Here is a 17,475-nt window from a genome sequence, read left to right as displayed (position 1 = left end):
CCTGGCAGCGAGCTAGTGCCTGGCAGTCTCTCTATGGGAACCCCTCTGGCCCTGCGTGTCCCCGGCGCCCCCTCCCCACCCTGGTCAGCAGACCAGGGTCCTCCAGGGAGCCCCGCGGCCAAGGGCCTGGGAAGGGACAGTGTGGACACTCGAGGGCCACAGGCCATCCCACGAGGGATGCTGGGAAGCATGGCGGCCAAGCCGTCTTCCTCATCACACCGGGCGGCCCCCGCGAGGCCTGGCCCCCGGGAGTCAGAACGGTGCCACCCAGACCGTGGCACCACCACCTCCTGCTCCCCTGCCCGCCCTCGGCCAGCAGGGCCGCACTCCGCACGCCCTGCCTGCTCGCCGTGCCCGGCCCGGCCCAGCGGCGGCCTTGGCTTGGCCCCTGGCATGACAGCAGGGATGAGCCCGTCAGACCCACAGAAGGGGACGCAGGCAGGTCTGTCGGGGCAGCAGAGCAGGCCCCCGGGTGGTCCGGAGCAGGGAGCGTGGGCACGGGGAGGGTCAGAAGCAGGCTCCAGGCTGGCGTGGCCCAGCTCCACCAGGGGCTCCGCACCCTGAGCCTCAGGCTTCGCGAGAGCACGGGCGTCCTGCTCCCTCCCGCCCAGCTCGGCAGCGCTCAGCACCTTTCCAGCCCCAGCCTCCAGCTCTCCCACAGCTCAGGAGAGCATCTCTGAGCGCCCCACGAGCAGGCCCAGGGGAGCAGGCCCGCCCGGGAAAACATGGGCCCAAAGGCTGAGGCTTTGACAAGTGAACATCAACACCCAACACCAAGGGCCTGAGAAAGGGGTGGGCACCGCCTGGCTGGGCCACGGGGCACGGCCTGCTCACGGTGAGAAGCCTGCCTTGTCCTGGGGCCCAACAGCCCTCCACCCTGTGAGGGGCACAGGCCGCGGGCAGGTGGGACCCCAGGTTCTTCCTCCCTGAGCAGAGGGGCTGGCATCTTTCATCAGGTCCTGCCACGAGAGCTGGGCCTGGGGAGGCAGTTCGGGGCCCCCTGAGCCTGGCTGACTCTGGGACCAGGCTCAGGGCACTCGCAGCCAGTCAGAGGCAGTGGGCACATCGCCCGCACCCACGGTGCCGTCAGGTCTCTGAGTGGAGGGACGGCCGGGGCAGGGACAGAAGAGAGAGCGCAGCCCTCGGGGCACCCGCGGTGGAGGGCGCCCCGGGGCTCAGCCCCAGCTCTCGGGGCTCCTCTGCTCCCACTCGCCCGTGCCCCATGACCCCGGTCCCTTACCTCCGCCAGGTGGGGCGTCGGGTTGAAGCCACAGAGGTTGCACACCTGGAGCCTGCAGGCGGTGCAGGTGTTGTGGTTGGCTGGGCCCTCGCCGCCCACGTTGAGCTCGGCTTGGCACAGTGGGCAGGCGGGCCTGTCCTTCGGCATGGTCTTTGGCTTGGCAGCAGCCTTGGGCACTGCCTGCTGTTCTGCTCGGCCATGCTTTGGGCTGGGTGTCCCCCCAGTCCTCGCCAGGGCTCCAGGCCCCGATGTGGGCCCTGCCCTGGCTGCAGGCTCAGCTTTGGCTCCAGCTGCAGGCCCGGGCCCTGAGCCTGGGGGTCGCGGGCCAGCCTCCTTGCTGGCATCACTGAAGACGATCTTGGGTGGCCCCTTGCTGGCGGCAGGCTGGCCCTGGGCGTCGGCCTCAGGCTGCGCGGACATGAGGGTGCTCGCCTGGGTCAGCAGCGACGCGCCGAGACCGAAGAGCTTCCCGGTGAGGCCCTCCTGGGCCTGCTCAGCAGCACCAGGCCCGGAGGGCACCGCGGTGGCACTTCTGCCCGGGGCCTCTCCCGCAGGGGGCCGGGGCTCAGCTGTGGAAGGCTTGATGGGGTGAGGGGGCTGAGGAGACACCTTCCCCCCCTCGGGAGGGGCAGCTGCCTGGGCAGGTCCCGGCACTGTGGTGGCCTTGGCGGTCTCGGCCTGGCGGGGCCCAGGCTGTGGCCCCCCGGGGCCCCGGGGCCGCTCCTGCTCCGGCTTCCCCGGGGGCTGTTTGGCGGGGGAGTGCAGCTGCTGCTGGCTCTTGGAGCGCGGCGCCGTGGTCATGTCCATCCCCAGAGCCCGCTGCATCTGGCAGTTCAGGCAGAGCCACTCCTGCACCTGCGGAGGGAGCACGTGTCAGCGGGAGGGCCAGGGCCGGGGCACCGGGCAGCTCCCAGCACAGGCCGGGGCGCCAAGCCCTGCTGGGGGGTTCCCTGGCTTCCAGGGCCAGGGCTGGGAGGCAGAGGGCACCACCCTGCCCGCTAGCAGCTGCCAGGCACAGGGAGCGGAGCAGAGGCAGGCACACACGCCCCCTCCCACCCCACAGCCACCAGCCACTGCCCGCAGGCCTCCCGCTCGACAGTCCCCCAACGGCCCACTGGCTGCGCCTCAGACCTGTGCACCAGCGCACCCCACATCCCACCTCCCCAGTCCACACACTTCCTCCCGGCTGATGACCTCCGCCTCCACGGGTCCCCTCCTCCCCTGCCGCTCCCTTCAGGCCGCGACCCCTCAGCAGCAGGAGGGAGGGGACGTGGCCTGGCCGCGGTGCAGTCGGCATCCAGGGGACTTGCAGAAAGATGCGTAACAGAGGGGGAGAGGGCGGCCTCAGCACACAGGCCCTGTGGGGAGGAGGCAGGCCAGCCGAGGAGACGGGCGAGAACACTCCGAGAGCAGGGTTGGCCCTCGTTCCCCCAGGAAGACAGGCTGGCTAAGAAAAGGGACGGTTTGTGCCTCCAGAACAAACAAGACACGTGGTGTTGCTATTCACGCGACAGACGTGTAGTTTCTACCTGTCACCAACCCCTCCCTCAGTCAAGTGGGCATGTGACTCACGTTGACCAATCAGTGGCTTAGATAGTGGTGCAGGGACGGGCATGTGACCTTGGCAACAGGGCCAGTCGGCGCCCAGCCCTGTCATGAGGTAAAGGAACAATAAGAGGGTCTTTTCCTTTGCATCCCTGTTGGAGGATGCTGCCTGGAAGGTCAGGAGCCTCCTTCCCAGCACGCGGAGAGACGCGGGAGCCAGGCAGTCCGAAGTGAGCCGAGACGGAGGCGGGTCTGGGGCTCCACCAGCCTCTGCACTCGCTGTGCCTAAGTCTGCCCCTGGACTTCCAGCTACACGAGCCAATAACACTCTTTCCTCCAACAACTCCACATAGAAGCCCGAGCATACACTACGGGCTCCGACCCTTCTGGGGGAGCCCCCCATACTTCCCTGGGGGAGCCCCCCATGCGCCCCTGGCCCTCCCCAGCCCACCCCTCCTTTCCTGCCCGCCCCCCCCCCCCCAGCTGCCTCACCCAGACATGCTGGGCCCTTCCCGCCGAGTGTGCTGTGAGCTTGCTTTGCCCTCCCCCGCCCTCTGCCCCATCAGAACCCTCTCTGGGCCGCTCGGTCTAACCCCCGCTTGGCTTTCTCCACGCGGGGCGGGGCTTCCTGGGAAGAGGGGTCTGAGCGGTGAGGCCTCTCATCTGGGACCTCAGGGCGACCTCCCTGGGGCTGAAGGGGGTTGAACAGGGGTGGCATGTGCTAGGGCTCCCGCACTCACCCCAGCGCCTTCCCTCCCCAGCCTGTCAGCCAGGCTGTCAGCAGGCGCCCCGCCCCCCCCCCCCCCCCCCCCCCCCCGCCAAATAGAAGCTCCCGGGAGGCTGGCGGCCGGGACTCACGCCTTCCTGTCCACCAGGTCCCGGCCCGCAGGAGCCTGACCACACCCTCCCCGTGCCCAGGACAGGCCCAGGCAGACGCCCGCACACAGGGCCTCCCAGGGAGGACACTGGCTGGGGGGCTCTCTGAACCCACAAACTCCCCTCTCTGCCTCCCGCTGGCCTCTGCCTCCATTCTCCGAGGGCGGAGCTGTCGCCGGGGCAGGCAGATGGCGCACCCGCCCGCCCACCTCAGCTGGTGTCCACGCCGGGCCTGCGCAGACCGCAGACTCCCCGGCCCGGGACCAGCAGTGGTGAGTCCTCCTCAACTACCCAGTGCCCACGGCTCCTCCGTACCCCAGGCCGACGCCCACCAGAATGGGAGGGACCAGAGACCGCCTGCAGGTCTCTGTCCGTCAACCTGGCCTGGCACCTGCCAGGAGATGAGCAGGCCGCCAACCCGGCCTCGGGTCCTCGGAGCCAGAGGCAGAGCTGGGGGCTGCCAGGGCTGACCTTGCCGGCAGGAAGCCAGGCGGCCACCTCAGGGCTGGGGGGCCGCCGTGGACCCCCAGGTGGAAGGCTCGGGGTGGTGTGCAGGCCAAGAGGTGGCTTGGGGGCGGGGTGGGGGCCTAAGGCGGCACTGCCCACCCGAGGCCTGGCGACCAGGCCGGGCTCTGTGAGCCCCACAGAGTGAGCGGCCAGCGGTGATCCGTCTGCAGTGCCTCCTGCCGCCCCTCCACGGGCTCCGGGCGGGAAGGGGCAGGGGGCGGATCTTAGGAGGGGCTTCTACGTCTTCCCCACAGGGGCCCGGTGACGCTGAAGCTGGCCACCCTGAGTTTTAACCTCAGAGGGTGGACCCCAGAGGATGCTGCCCAGGGTACCTGCTTCCACTCCGGGCGGAGCCTGCCTCACGGCCCCTCCACGGCTGCCAGGAGCTCGGGGCCCCGGCAGTCACAGGCTCTCTCTCTGGTGGGTGCGGCTCCCCCACCTCCCCGCAGGCAAGGAGGGGCGCAGACGTCACGGGCCTGCCTTCCTGCGACAGCAGCGCCGCCGCCCCAGGCCTGGCTCCCTGGAGAGCTGCCTTCCGTGGCGGACCCTCAGCACCGACGCCGGGCCTGATGCCGCATTCATGCTTTTTCTCTTCTGGTGCAAGTGGGGGCGTCACAGAAAAAGCTCACAACGGAGCCTCCCTGCGGTGCTCAATCCAGAGGGTCCTGGGGGCCACCAGCCAGCTGACTCCATGCTCTTCCGGCTGAGTCACTAGCCAGGCCCCTAGGAGGGAGCACCCCACTGTGGCCCCGGGACCAGGGCAGGCGGAGGAGGGGCCGGCCCCTCCAGCCTCCGGTTTTCCTAAATCCCCACAGTCTGCTTCGCCCGTCAGCTGCCTGGCCTCGGGCTCAGGGGCCGGCACGCAGAGCCCTACAGGGCAGGGACGCCTGTGCCAATCTCATCGGGTCAAGCCCCCGAGGGAGGCCCTGGAAACCAGCCCGGCATCCGGGACTGGCCGTGGATCCGGCTCCCCTGGACCTGGCTTGCCCCCAGGCCCCACACGGACCACGCACTCCCGCAGGCCTCCCGCCTCCACCTGCCCGTCCAGCTCGGTCTAAGGTGCAGCCTAGCTTCCCTCCTTTACAAGCCCCAGGAGTCTGGTCACAGCCTCGCACCACGCGCCCGGCCCCTCCTGGCCTCCGGCCCCCTCCTGGCCTCCGGCCCCCTCCTGGCCTCCGCAGCCCTGGCGCCCGGGCGGGGCCCTGCGCTGGCTGGTGGTTCCGGTCCAGGCTGCCTCTCCCGCTGGCCCCAGGGCTGAGCAGCACGCCGGCTTCCGCTCCACCCGATTCTCCAGAACCAAGGGCCGCGCCCCGCTCCCGGGAAAGACTCGAAAGGCATCTACGGGAGGAGGAAAGGTTGACAGGAGCTGAGGGCACCCTCTCTGCGGGGACCAGGCGGCCTGCTGGGCCCAAGGTGGGGCGAAGCAGATGGCAGCCAGTCCCGGCTTCCTGCCTCTCCCCTCTTGGTCCCGCTTTGTCTATTTCTCCTTTTTGCTGCCATTTTTATACTTCAAGGCGGACGGCCCAGCACTGGGCGGAGGCGGGAGAAAGGCCTCCCACGGGCCGGCTCCTGGGGACCGGCTTCCGTTTGGGCTGGAGGCGGAGGGAGGTGCGGCCGGTTGCCTCTCCTCAGCCGCAGCGGATCCCTGTCCTCCTCACACCTGCCCGCGCTCCTCCTGGGCCGGGCGGGCGGGCGGCCGTGTGGCCAGGAGGGAGCCGGAACGGGGGCGAGGCTGGAGGCTGCGCGAAGGGCTCTGTGCTCCCAGCCGCCCCCGGCCATCTGGTGCCCAGCCCGGCTGGCCCGGACGTGGGGGGGGGGGGGGCTGCAGGCAGAGGAGGAGGAGGACCTTGGCCATCGCGCATCTCCCTCCCTCTCACGCCGCCCACCCTGGGAAGCAGCCGGCCCGGGCTTGCCAATGGGGTGGTGGGAGCACAGTGGACCAACATCCTTGAATAGGCCAGGAAAGGCCATGCTCACTCCTCCGCCATCTTCTTAAAGGGGCTTATGAGCGACTTTGACCAGAGAAAGGGCGGTGGGCAGGGAGGGCAGACTCACATCTGGAGGAGCCCAGCCAGGAGGTCTGCTGTGCTGAGGGGGGAGGGGGGGACGATGGGGGGAGACGGATGGGGGGAGGAGGTAGGGGGTAGGAGGTAGGGGGAAGGCGGGGCCTCCAGGAGGGCTGGCCAGGGCTATGCCTGCTGCAGGCCACGCCCACATCCTCCAGCCCATATCACTCCATCCATTGCTCACCCCAACTCTGCCTTCCTACCCTCCACCCCACCCCGGGCATGGCGGGCTCCGCCTCTGGCCGCCAGCAGGCAGCCTCAGGGAACGGTCCTGCGGGAGGTGAGCGTGTTCGGACCCACAGGCAGCCACAGTCTGCCCCAGGTTTCGAGCAGTTTGTTATGACCCTGAGCGCGGGAAGACATGGCCTCCACCGGGAAGAGGCCTGCTGAGCCGTCAGCCTGGGCAGAAGCGGACTGTGGTGGGAAATGGCCAGGGCCCGGGGGACGAGACCTGCCACTAGCTCTGCACCCTGCTCTCTCGCTCCGGGATGGCCCGGGGGAGGCCGGCTCCCACACCTGTCTGCTCCCCTGTGGGCAGGGTGCTCTGAGCTCCTCCCCGACCTCCATGCGTCCCCGGGGTCCAGGCGCGTGGCGGGCACCTGCCTGTGAGGGCGTCACAGCGTGGGGGGCGCCTGCCTGTGAGGGCGTCACAGCGTGGGGGGCGCCTGCCTGTGAGGGCGTCACAGCGTGGGGGGCGCCTGCCTGTGAGGGCGTCACAGCGTGGGGGGCTGGCCCTGTGCTGGGATTGGCGCTCCCCTCGGCAGCCCCCGCGCTGACCAGGCCCGTGGCCCACGCGCAGGAAGGCAGTGCTTCCAGACCAGGAGCGGCTCTGCCCACGGCGGCCCCTGCCTGTGTGCGTCCTGGCTCCAGGCCTGCCTGCTGTCCCTGGGGACCCAGTGGAAGTGAAGGGCCTGACGGAGGGCAGGAGACAGAGAGCCGCAGCTCTGGGTCTGCGGACCAGGCCTGTGGTGCACCCCCCGCCCCCGTCCCGCTCACTGGTCCTCACGGAGCCTCCGGCACAGCAGCTCCATCACACTCCCAGTCCGTGCCAGTGACTCTCACCCGTGACACGCTGACCAGGCCCATCCCCACGGTCGCCGTGCAGAGGTCCAAGAGCCGCTTCGCGAGGTCGGCGAGGCCACGAGGCCTCCAGGTCACTGCGGTGTGGCCCGTCCTGCTGCCGTGACCGCCAGGCCAGACACAGCCCCAGGCTGCCAGGCCTCGGCCAGGGCTCACCTCCCCCCAGCAGTGCCAGGCACCCCCCGCCCGCCGCCACGGGTCCCGAGAGCGTCACATCAGAGGTGCCCAGGCGACGGGGTCTGGGCGGGGGGGAGGGGGGGGGCTACCAGCAAACCCTGCCGCCTGGTCCTCACTGCTGAGCTGCTCTCCCCCAGGGGCGGGGCCCCTGCCAGACTCAAGCATCAGCGCCCAGCCCCTCGGGAGGGTGTGCCGGCCCTTCCTCCCCGGCAGGAACCAACAGAAGAAAGGCTGCGTGGGGAGCGGCCCCAGGCGAGAGCCGGAGGACAGGCCAGCATTTCCCGCGCTGGCGGCCAGGGAACGGCAGCCCCGACCCTGTGGCAGCGAGTCTGCGCCACAGCCCTGCCCAGGCGCTCCACGGCCTCGGGCGAGAGCCACAGCCCTGCCCAGCCCGCACGCGCCTGAGGCGCCGAGGCCTGCTCTCTCCAGCGCCTCTGGGTGAGCGCAGGCCCCCTGGCCCTGAGCCTCGGCTTCCTCCCAGCAGAGGCAGATGGACCGATGGGCGCCAGGTCCTCCCACTCGGCTGCTCCCAGGCGCGCTCAGAGGCTGACTCTCCGCCCGCTGAGTGCCCACGGGCCGGGCGTGGAGGAGCCCACGTGTGGTGAGGGCCGGGCTGCCCACCAGGAGAGGGGGCCACGCGCGGCTCTCCGCCCGCCCGCCCGCCCGGAGCCCTTCAGGTCCTGCAGCTCGAGAGCATCTGAGGAAGGGAACCCAGAGGCGAGGCTGGCGCAGGGGACGCCCAGGGCGGTGGCGTCCCTGCCCGCACCCCCAGCGCCCACGAGGCCGAGGCCGGTGCTCTCTTCTCCCGGAGGAAGCACAGGTGAGCGGCGGGCCTCAGCCACTGTCCTCGGGGCTCAAGGCAAACACTTCCCTCACCAGCGGGCAGCACGGGCGCCTCCGGTCCCAGATGTACCCTCACGCGCGCGCCTCCTCGGAAGCCCCCGCACTCCAGGAACAACTCCAAGTGCTGAGTCGCCCCCACGGCAGCTCCTTCCTGGCAGCCTCACACTTACCTCTCGCAAACCACGCGTCCCACACCCACGCACCTCGTGTCACAAATAGACCCAACCTGTGAACACGCGTTCCCACTTCCCCCCACGGGGTCCAAACGGCTCCTGCTGCTCTGGCTCCAGAGGCGGCCATGCCTGTGCCTGCCGCCAGCACCCGCTCTCCATCCAGACGGCCACGGCCTCCCGAGCAGAGCGTGGGGGCCAGACCCGCTCGGCTCATTGCAGAGGCGCCAGCTCAGCTAGAGCACGGGAGCAGCAGCCGCCAGGCCGCCAGGGCGCCTCCAGGGGTGGCTGAGCACCCGGGTGCGGGGGGAGGGCTGTAGGCTCAGGGCCTCTGGGGCAGAAGGAAGGCCAAGCTCATGGAAATGGCCCCCAAGTGGCCTCCGGAGAGTGTGGGCGCTGTCACCCAGTGTGAGCGCTTGGCCCCAGCCTGGGCCTCTCGTGGCTCCGCCCCAGCTAACAAACAAGTGGCGCGCAGAGGGGGAGCTCCCCAGACACGGGGGGCAGTGTCCTGCCTCCCCACACCTCGCTCTCCCTCAGGTCCGTGTCAGGGAGAGGCTAGCCCAGGGCCTCTTCAGTGAGTCCCATTGGGAAAGGTGTCCACGCCATGTCTGGTCCTCTCAGCACCATTTTCCAGGTCAAACTCGGATCGGGTGAGAACGCGCCTCCGCTCTGGGGCCGCCCGCGCCTCCGGGAGGTGCGATCCCACAGGAGCCCTGGGCCAGGCCTTGGTCTCCGCTCCCACGTCTGGAGCCAGAACACAAGCCCAGGAAGACACAGAGGCCGGAGGCCAGAGGAAATGAGGGAGAGAGAGCTGGTGACAGCGGGGGGAACGCAGGGACACACACAGGTGGGGAGCGGGCAGAGGTGCTCACCTGGGTCAGGTGCGGGTTGGGGTTGAACCCACACTGGTTGCAGACCTTGCTGTGACACTGCGTGCAGGTGTTGAAGTTCGGCTGGCTGGGGGTGGACGTGAGGTCCGAGGTCTTACATATGGGACACAGTGTGCTGCTGGGAAGGGGGGCGATCTGGGGGACAGAGTAAGGTGACGTGGGGGTGCTGCCTCTGTCTGGTGACACGGAGGGGGACCGCCCTGATCTCTGCGTCCTGCTGTCCACCTGCAGCGTCCTGCGGGGGCCACCAGCCTCCTGGCTGGCCGGGCCCTGGGCCCCTGCCTCCCGGGGGCTCTCGTGGCCGGGAGCAGCCCCCGGAGCCTGCCTCGGGGTTGGCGAAGCTGCTCGCTGGCTGCCCAGGGGCTCCTTGGGGTCCAGTCTCCTGGAGACGCTGAAATGACATTGAAAAGGGCCACGTTAGACACATCACAGAGAAGCAGCCCGCGCGGCTCGCCCACGCCCACCGCCACCCTCCTCGCCCTGCCCAGCGCAGGACCCGCCACCGCGGGCCGAGTGCTCAGCGGGCCGTGCGCACTCGGCCCTGAGCAGCGTCTCCCACGTGAGCCCTCAGCACCGGGCCATCCGGTCGGACCTCTCACTCCTGAGAAAGTGCAGGCTCTCATTCAGGAAGTGTGGGCTGGGGTCTGCGTTCTGAAGAGTCGCTAAGGTGAGGCCTGTTGGGGTCTGCAGACCACACTTTGAGTACCAGGCCCCAAACCGCCCAGGAAGCGCCCAGGGCGATTCTAAACTGCGACTCCAGACGGAGCCACAGACAAGTTACCTGGAGTCTGTGGAGGCAGGACGGTGACCTCAGCATTTGTCCCCCCAGCTGTGTCCGAGCTACAGCTCAAGTCCAAACTGCTGCTCGGGCAGGTCTGTGACATTCTACGTGGCCTCGTCAGAGGCTGACTGACAGCTGGAGGTGGGGGGCACCCCAATGCCTGCTAACGCCATCACTGACGGGAGAAGGGCCTTCTGGCAGTCCCCCAGCAGGCCTGGAGCCAGACCACGGCCATCAAGATGGGTGACCCGCTGCTTTCTTGCTAGTGCGAGGCTGGGTGGGGGTGGAGTTCTGGGAGAGCCCAGAGGAGCCACAGAGGCAGTCCGCCGGGCCCGCCCCCCCCCCCCCCCCCCCCGGAGCCAGCAATGAGGTGACGCAACGAGGCAGAAGCCAACCGTCAGGCTAAACCCAGTTCTCTTCCATGCCTTCTCCTTTGACCCAACTTAGGTTCATTTCTGCCAATTTTTCTTTCCCAGTTGGAAGGAAGCTGAGCACAAACAGCCCGAGGCAATGCCTTCTCCGGCCTCCCCGGAGGCCCACGCTTGCTTCAGTCTGTGATCACCTGGGTGGCGACTGGCACCGGAGCAGGGCAGCCTGGCCAACAGCCAGGGCAGAGGCCGGGCCACCGCTGCCCACGGAGCGGCCTGGCCTGCCCTTCCGGCCCAGAGCCCAGCCTGTAGGGCCTGCCTGACAGGAGGAGAGTCTGTTTGCTGCCTCTATGTGAAGGCCATCGCTTGCCAACAAGACTCAGGAGCCAACTGGTAGGCATCGCAGGACAAGCCACTTCGGAGGGGAGAGGCCGGGAGCCCCCGGAGGCCCACACCAGGCACACCAGTTCCTCCTCTCTCCTGGGAACTGCTGGACAGACACGCCCTCGGTCCAACACAGACTCTCCCCCAAAGAAGTTCTGTTACGTGTCCATCCAACGCTTCTTTCATCAACCAAGAGCAGCACACCCCATCAGTCTCACAGGCCTGCACTTTCCCCTTCGGTGGGACAGGCAGCCAGAGGCCCGGGCCAGCCCCTCTGGCCCACGCCCAGAACCTGGCACTAGGGCCTCTGGGTAGACTAATTTCTAGGCATCGATAAGAAATAGTCCCACGTGGTTAGACCCATAATTCCCTTGTTTGCGGTGGCTACTTGGGCTGCGATGTGAAAGCAGCCCCTGAAAGCGACCCAGAGGCTCCGAGAGCCCTTGCGACATTGAAGGACTGCAGCCCCCCAGCGTGCGAGGCCGTGGCTTCTTCGGAGAAATTTAGCCGTTTCTGCTGTATCCGTGTGGCTGTTTTCTTATGACTCTCCCCCGGAAGTGAGGGAAGGACAGAGAGGGTGAGCCAGAAGCCTGGTGCTCGGCCCTCCCCCGGAGGACTGCAGGGACGGCCCCTGGGCGTCCTCTCCAACCTCTGCCTGCACCCCAGCCCTGCCGCACAGAATCTCTGTGGATGACAGAGGCAGAAATGCCAGCCAGGCCCTCACCAGGCCCCCACTGTGTGCCAAGCACCTGTTTCACAGTAACTCCTTCAATCCGGGGGGCAGGACCCATTCTGACCATTTTACAGGCGAGGAAACAGCCACACAAAGAAGGAAGTGACTCACAAAGCCTGTAGGACTTGCCCGGGGTGAGCGGGGCTCCTGCTCTGTGGGAGCGCAGTGCGGCTGTGAGGGCTGGCAAGCGCCGCAAGGAGACCTCGCCGGACTCTGTTCCCAAAGAGCCATCCCAGCGCCCACTCCGAGGAAGACTGGCTCCCTGCTGCAGGCCAGGCCCAGCCCCAGGCCTGGGACCGAGTGGGCACGCCGTAAGCAGAGCAAAGTAAACGGAGACGTGTGAGCAGCGCAGTGAGCTCACGAGTGGGCAGACATGGGATTTAGTTATGACCTCCTCACCTGGAGTTTGCCCAGCAGCACCGATCCTCACTGAGAAAACTAGAGGCACGCTCACTCGCTTGGGCATTCAGTCATTGGCGAGCACTTCCTGACCCGGGGCTGCTGTCCGGCCCAGCGACAGGTGTGGATGGTATGAATGGGCTACATCTCTTACCATGGCAGGTGGGTCCTCACCGTGAACACCTGTCACTGTGTTGTTGCCCTTACATCTTACACATATGTATGTATATATATATAAATACTTAGTTTATAAGTATTCTTTTATTCTTTATGAACAGCTACTCAGTGCTCAATTAAATGAACTTTAAAAGTGAATGGACAGGGCTCCTGTCCTCTGGAAGCCCAGCCTAGAGTGGAGACAGATGTGCAAACAAATCGCTGCGAGACGGGACTCCGGGGAGGGCCGGAGTCCGAGAAGGCTTTGGGGCGACAGCTAAGCCAGGCCTTAAAGGACGGGCTGCCTCCGAGGGGAAAGGGCAGCACACTCAGACCCAGAGCCGGCAGGGCTGCTGAGCTGGGTGGCTGTGCAGGGCAGCAGGGCAGGTGGAGTCAGCGCGGGTTCAGCACCTCGGACAGCTCCTGGCAACAGCGATTACGCGCCTGGACCAGTGGTTGGCACACCGAGGCTCGCTAGCCACATGCGGCTCTTTGGCCCCTTGAGTGTGGCTCTTCCACAAAATACCACGTGCGGGAGCGCACGTACAGTGCGATTAAACTTCGTGGCCCATGCGCAGAAGTCGGTTTTCGGCCTGGGCAAGTCTATTTTGAAGAAGTGGTTCTAACGCCGAGCCACACTCAAGGGGCCAAAGAGCCGCATGTGGCTTGTGAGCCGCGGTTTGCCGACCACTGGCCTGGACCAAGTGGCAGGGCCAGGAGGACAGGGCGCTACCGTCCCAACAAGGCCAGGCCGGGTTCTGTGTAAGGAAACGGTGACGATGGGGGCACAGTGAGGAGAAGGCAACAGCCCCAGAGGGAGCCCCTGGGGTGAGAGGGAGGGCAGGCTCCGGACAGGGCATTCGGGCTTGAGTCCAAGGAGGAGTGGTCCTCTCGATGCGATGGGAGGTCCAAGGGGAGAAGCCAGTTGGTGGGTGGAGAATGGGGGGTGACATGGCAGAACCACGAGGTTGGGTTTGGTTCTGTTGAGTTAGTGGTGGGGGGCGTCCAAGAGACATGAGGAAATGGATCGGAGTTTGGGTCCAGTCCAGGTAAGTGTGGCTATTTTAACTGGGCGAGTTAAGAGCTGGTTCAAAAAAAAAAAAAAAGAGCTGGTTCACAGGATAGAGCACACACAAAGGGCCGATCCGGGAAGGTCTGTGGGGAGCACGGACGGGTGTGGGAGCGGAGCAATGCCGGAAACAGAGAAGCCAGGGGAAGGGTCTCTCTCTCACACACACACACACTCACACACACACACACTCACACACACACACACACTCTCTCACACACACACACACTCACACACACACACACTCACACACACACTCACACACACACACTCACACACACTCACACACACACACACTCACACACACACACACTCACACACACACTCACACACACACACACAGTCCCGGGAGCAGGAGCAGCCGGGGCTGTGAGGGGCTTTGTGCCTGAGGCTGAGGAGCCTGAGGCGTGGAGGAAAGGCTGCCCCATGACAGAAGGGCCCACCGTTCCAGGAGACCCAGGGGGCCAGGTGGTTGCAGTGACCCCAGGAGGCAAGAGGTGTGGCCCAGGAGCCCCTCCTCACTGAGGTCTCCACTGGCGGAGACGCGGGGGGAGGGAAGGAGAGGCGGTGTCCACAGGCAGGCCCACCCGCCCCGGCGAAGACCTGGCTCATGGACATGGAGCCTCAGCAGGAGGCCCCTCGAGGCCCAGGCTCCTCCCTGCAGCCTCGGGTTCCCCGTTCCCGGAGGAGCTGGGGCAGTGCCGTGAGGGGAGAGGGCACTGCCCTAGAGCAGAGGAGACACCGGGGACCGGGGACCGGAGGGCGGAGAAGGAGGGAGAGGGCAGCAGTGCGGCGGAGGCGGAAGCCGAGCCGAGCAGGGGAGACGCACGTGCCGCATCCAGGCACAGTGATTCCTAAAGAGGGGCAGGAAGGGGGAGGGTGTGAAACGGCTGGAGTTCGGCCAGCTGTCCTCCCTCCCAGCATTGAAGGCTGCGCCTGGCGGGAAGCAGGTCTAAGGCTGTTTAGCGGGGCAGGAAGGAGGCCGCCATGGAGGGTGCCGGGAGGGCGCGCCTGTCCCGCAGCACGAGCCGCCAGGACCAACAGACCGACTGCGCTGCGCTGATCAGAAGCCTCAGGGAGGGCATGGGGCCAACAAGCCCCGGTGCCCAAAGCCGCTCGGACACCAGGTGCACCCACAGGGCCAGGGCCCCGGAGACCACCTGCCCTGCCCGCGGGAGCACGCGGGAGGGCGGCTGGGGCTGGAGCGGCTGGGAGAGCAGGGAAGCCAGGCTGGCTCCACAGAGCGGCCCCACCGCCCCAGTGGGAGAGCTGAAAGATGAACATTGCGCACCAGCCAACGGCTGTCTGTTCAGCGGGACCGGAGAGAGCTGAGGAAGCTGTTTTTCTAAGTCAGAGCAGCCGGAAGAGCCCACGGCTTCAAACAAGGTTTAATGAATTCGCGGCTGACCTTTCTGGAATAGGCACAGCGGCCGCGGGGCTGTGGGAGGGCCCGCAGGGAGGACAGCGCGGTGCCTGTGTGTTCAGGAGAGAGGCGGGGCTGCAGAAGGGGGAGCTGGCGCCCCGCTGGGTCCGGGAGAAACTCTCAGGAATGGATGCGAGAATTCACAAAGTCTGAGTTCGGAAAGAAATTCCGTTTTCACACAAGAAAACATTGCTTGACTCGCCCAGCTTTCAGGCCAGCAGCCTCCTGCTCTTTGGCCATGGGTCCCCATCAGTAAACATGATTGCGTCTGCTCAGCGTGTGCACTTTCACACACACACACACACACACACCCCCGCCCCGAGTCTGTGCACGGCCAGTGCTGATGGGACACGCCTCCCAAGAGGGAAGAGGGAAGGGCGAGGGGAAAGAGCCGTACGCTGCATCTCTGCGTTTCCTCCCCTGGCCTCATTGCCTATCTCGCTCCCTCTCCTCCTCACCTGTGCACCCGATCTGGGGGCCTCCCCTGTCTTTAAAGGAGCCGCCATCGGCTGCTGGGACCAGAGTCTCTCCTGCCCCAGCCCTGCCCTCTTAGAGACACGAGGTCAGTGTCAGGGAGCCCTGAGCGAGGGGCTGCCCTCCCAGCTCTCCTGACCACCACGAACCAAGGAGCATTAGCCCTGCTCACAGCAACAGCACAGAGCGAGCGCACTGTGACACGCAGCGCAGCACTCAGAGGAGGCTGTGGCTCAGCTTCTGAGATGCCCTCCTTTTTAAAAAAATATTTAAGTATAATTTTACTGGCGCCCTCCCTCCCAGGAGCCCACCTCCTGGGAGCAAGCCTTCGCCTTTCCCTCCCCTCCCCAGGCACTGGTACCATTACTGGTACCTTCCTCACTCCAAGCTCCACATTTCAGAGGGGAAGGGAGAGGGGGAGAGAGAGAAACATCAATGATGAGAGAATCATTGACTGGCCACCTCCTGCACACCCCACACTGGGGATCAAGCCCGCAACATGGGATGTGTCCTGGCGGGAAATCGAACCGTGACCTAAATCGAACCGTGACCTCCTGGTTCACAGGTCGATGCTCGGGCACTGGCCGGGCTCTGAGACGCTCTCTGGAAGCGAGGGGTCGCCCCGCGGGCTGGGAGGGAAGAGGCACACAGGGTTCCCGCTATAAACAGAGCTCCCCACGAGCTGGCGTCCTCCCTCCTGGCTTCCCAGCCCCTCGAAGCTGCTGCCCGCCAGGAGGATGAGACACCCAGACCCAAAGACCCTGGAGAACTCGGTCCCCCTCGGCACAGGCAGCGGCCACACCCGTGCGTGGTGAATCCCCAGGCAGGTATGCGGATGCACTCGGCATACACGTACGCACACCAGGAGCGGGCAAACCCACGGGAAGAAACCAGTGTTGCCCAGACACCCACCACCTCCCCTCGTCCTTCCACTTAGAAACCAGCAGCTGACTTCCTGTGGACAAGCCAGCTTCCGTGGGTCCCGGGCCAGGCCGCGTTGCCGCAGGGAGTGTCTGGGCTGAGACTGCAGGTGGGCCAGGAAGGCAGAGAGCGTGGCAGGAGCAAGAGTTGCCGCATCAAACACAGGCCAGGGGCAGCTGCCAGGGCAAGAGGAGGGGCCGCCAGGAGGCTGGAGGAGGCCACAGCCGCAGGAAAGCGAGCCTGGGCCTCGTTCCCGCCCGAGGCCCCGTGGCCCTGGGTTGAGCGCCTCTCGGGGCAGTCGGATTTGGCCCTGGTTCCCGTCAGGCCCAGCCAGTCTCCAGAATCCAGAACGAGGATGGGAAACTAGGGCCACTGTCCTCCACCCCCACTAACGGACCTGCCTGCCCGGAGGCGGGGTTTGCGAAGGATCCGTGGAAAGACTGTTCCCATCAACCGGGAAGGTCTGCCACGGACACATCGGTGACGCAGACCTGCCCAGTGACAGCCACTTCCTGGAGCGTCTCACTCGGACCCGGCCAGGCCCACCTCAGGCGAACTCGTCCCCACGGGAAAGAGCTCAGAGGACACGTAGTGCTGACCCCTGACCTTCGCGCGGCCTGTCTCCTCCCTCCTGCGGCTTTCCCAGAGGCAGGCGAGCTGCGTGGGCGCCGGCCGGCCGGCGGAGCGTCATCCTGAGCGTCAGCGCCCCGAGCTCCTGTAACTGGAAGGCGGCACGTCTCCTCACCGCAGAGCTGTGACCGGCAGCGCAGGCGGTGACTCCCCGGAGGGCCAGTGGCCTCGGTGCCGCCCTGGTCTAAGGCTCTGTGCAGGGGCGACCAGCCCGCTACCCGCTTCTCCACGCGGGTCTTAAGGAGTTCATCTACCACAGAGGCTTTTATTCACTTCCTCACTTCAAAAGAGCTCGTAGGAACCACGTCCCCTCGTTCTCAAATGTCTGACCACACCTTTGCGGCCATTAGACTGGAGCAGCTTGTCTGGATAGAAAACTCGAGGCTCACACTTCCTTCCGGAAGACTCCGCAGGCACCGCCCCTGAGCTGCGGCACTGACTGTGCTGTGGAGAGCCCTGGCCAGCCGGGTCAGTGCCCCATGCGCCCCATTCCCAACACTTCCCCTGATGCCGTGGAACCCCTTTTCTCTTTGGAGTTCAGTAACTTCGCCAAGGTACGTGTGAACGGTCCCTATCTACTTTCCCGAGTCCAGTACGTTCTTTCAGACCGAAGATGAATGTGCTCCTCTATTTCAGGGAGACGCTTTCTCTGTGCCTTTAGAAATTGCTCGTTCGCTCTGTTCTGTTCCCTTCTCCAGGGATACCCATTATACCTCTTTTCTTTTTCTTTGTCTTTCCATTGT

General features: G+C 66.2%; 1 protein-coding gene across 1 annotated transcript in view; it reads right to left on the bottom strand.

Annotated features, from left to right (window-relative positions):
• Window positions 1–17,475, bottom strand: part of BSN (bassoon presynaptic cytomatrix protein) — a gene marked incomplete at its 5' end in the record, with an annotated part of 59,611 nt that overhangs the window by 18,520 nt on the left and 23,616 nt on the right. Inside the window, 2 exon segments of the mRNA XM_079795460.1 lie at window positions 1,241–2,095; window positions 9,377–9,785. Coding sequence (XP_079651586.1) covers window positions 1,241–2,095; window positions 9,377–9,785 — 1,264 coding nt within the window.

This window comes from Cnephaeus nilssonii, assembly GCF_951640355.1.
Source record: "Cnephaeus nilssonii genome assembly, chromosome: 17".
Classification (NCBI taxonomy): Eukaryota; Metazoa; Chordata; class Mammalia; order Chiroptera; family Vespertilionidae; genus Cnephaeus; species Cnephaeus nilssonii.
Note: the sequence above shows the minus strand (reverse complement) of the source record. Positions and strands in the feature narration are given on the sequence as shown.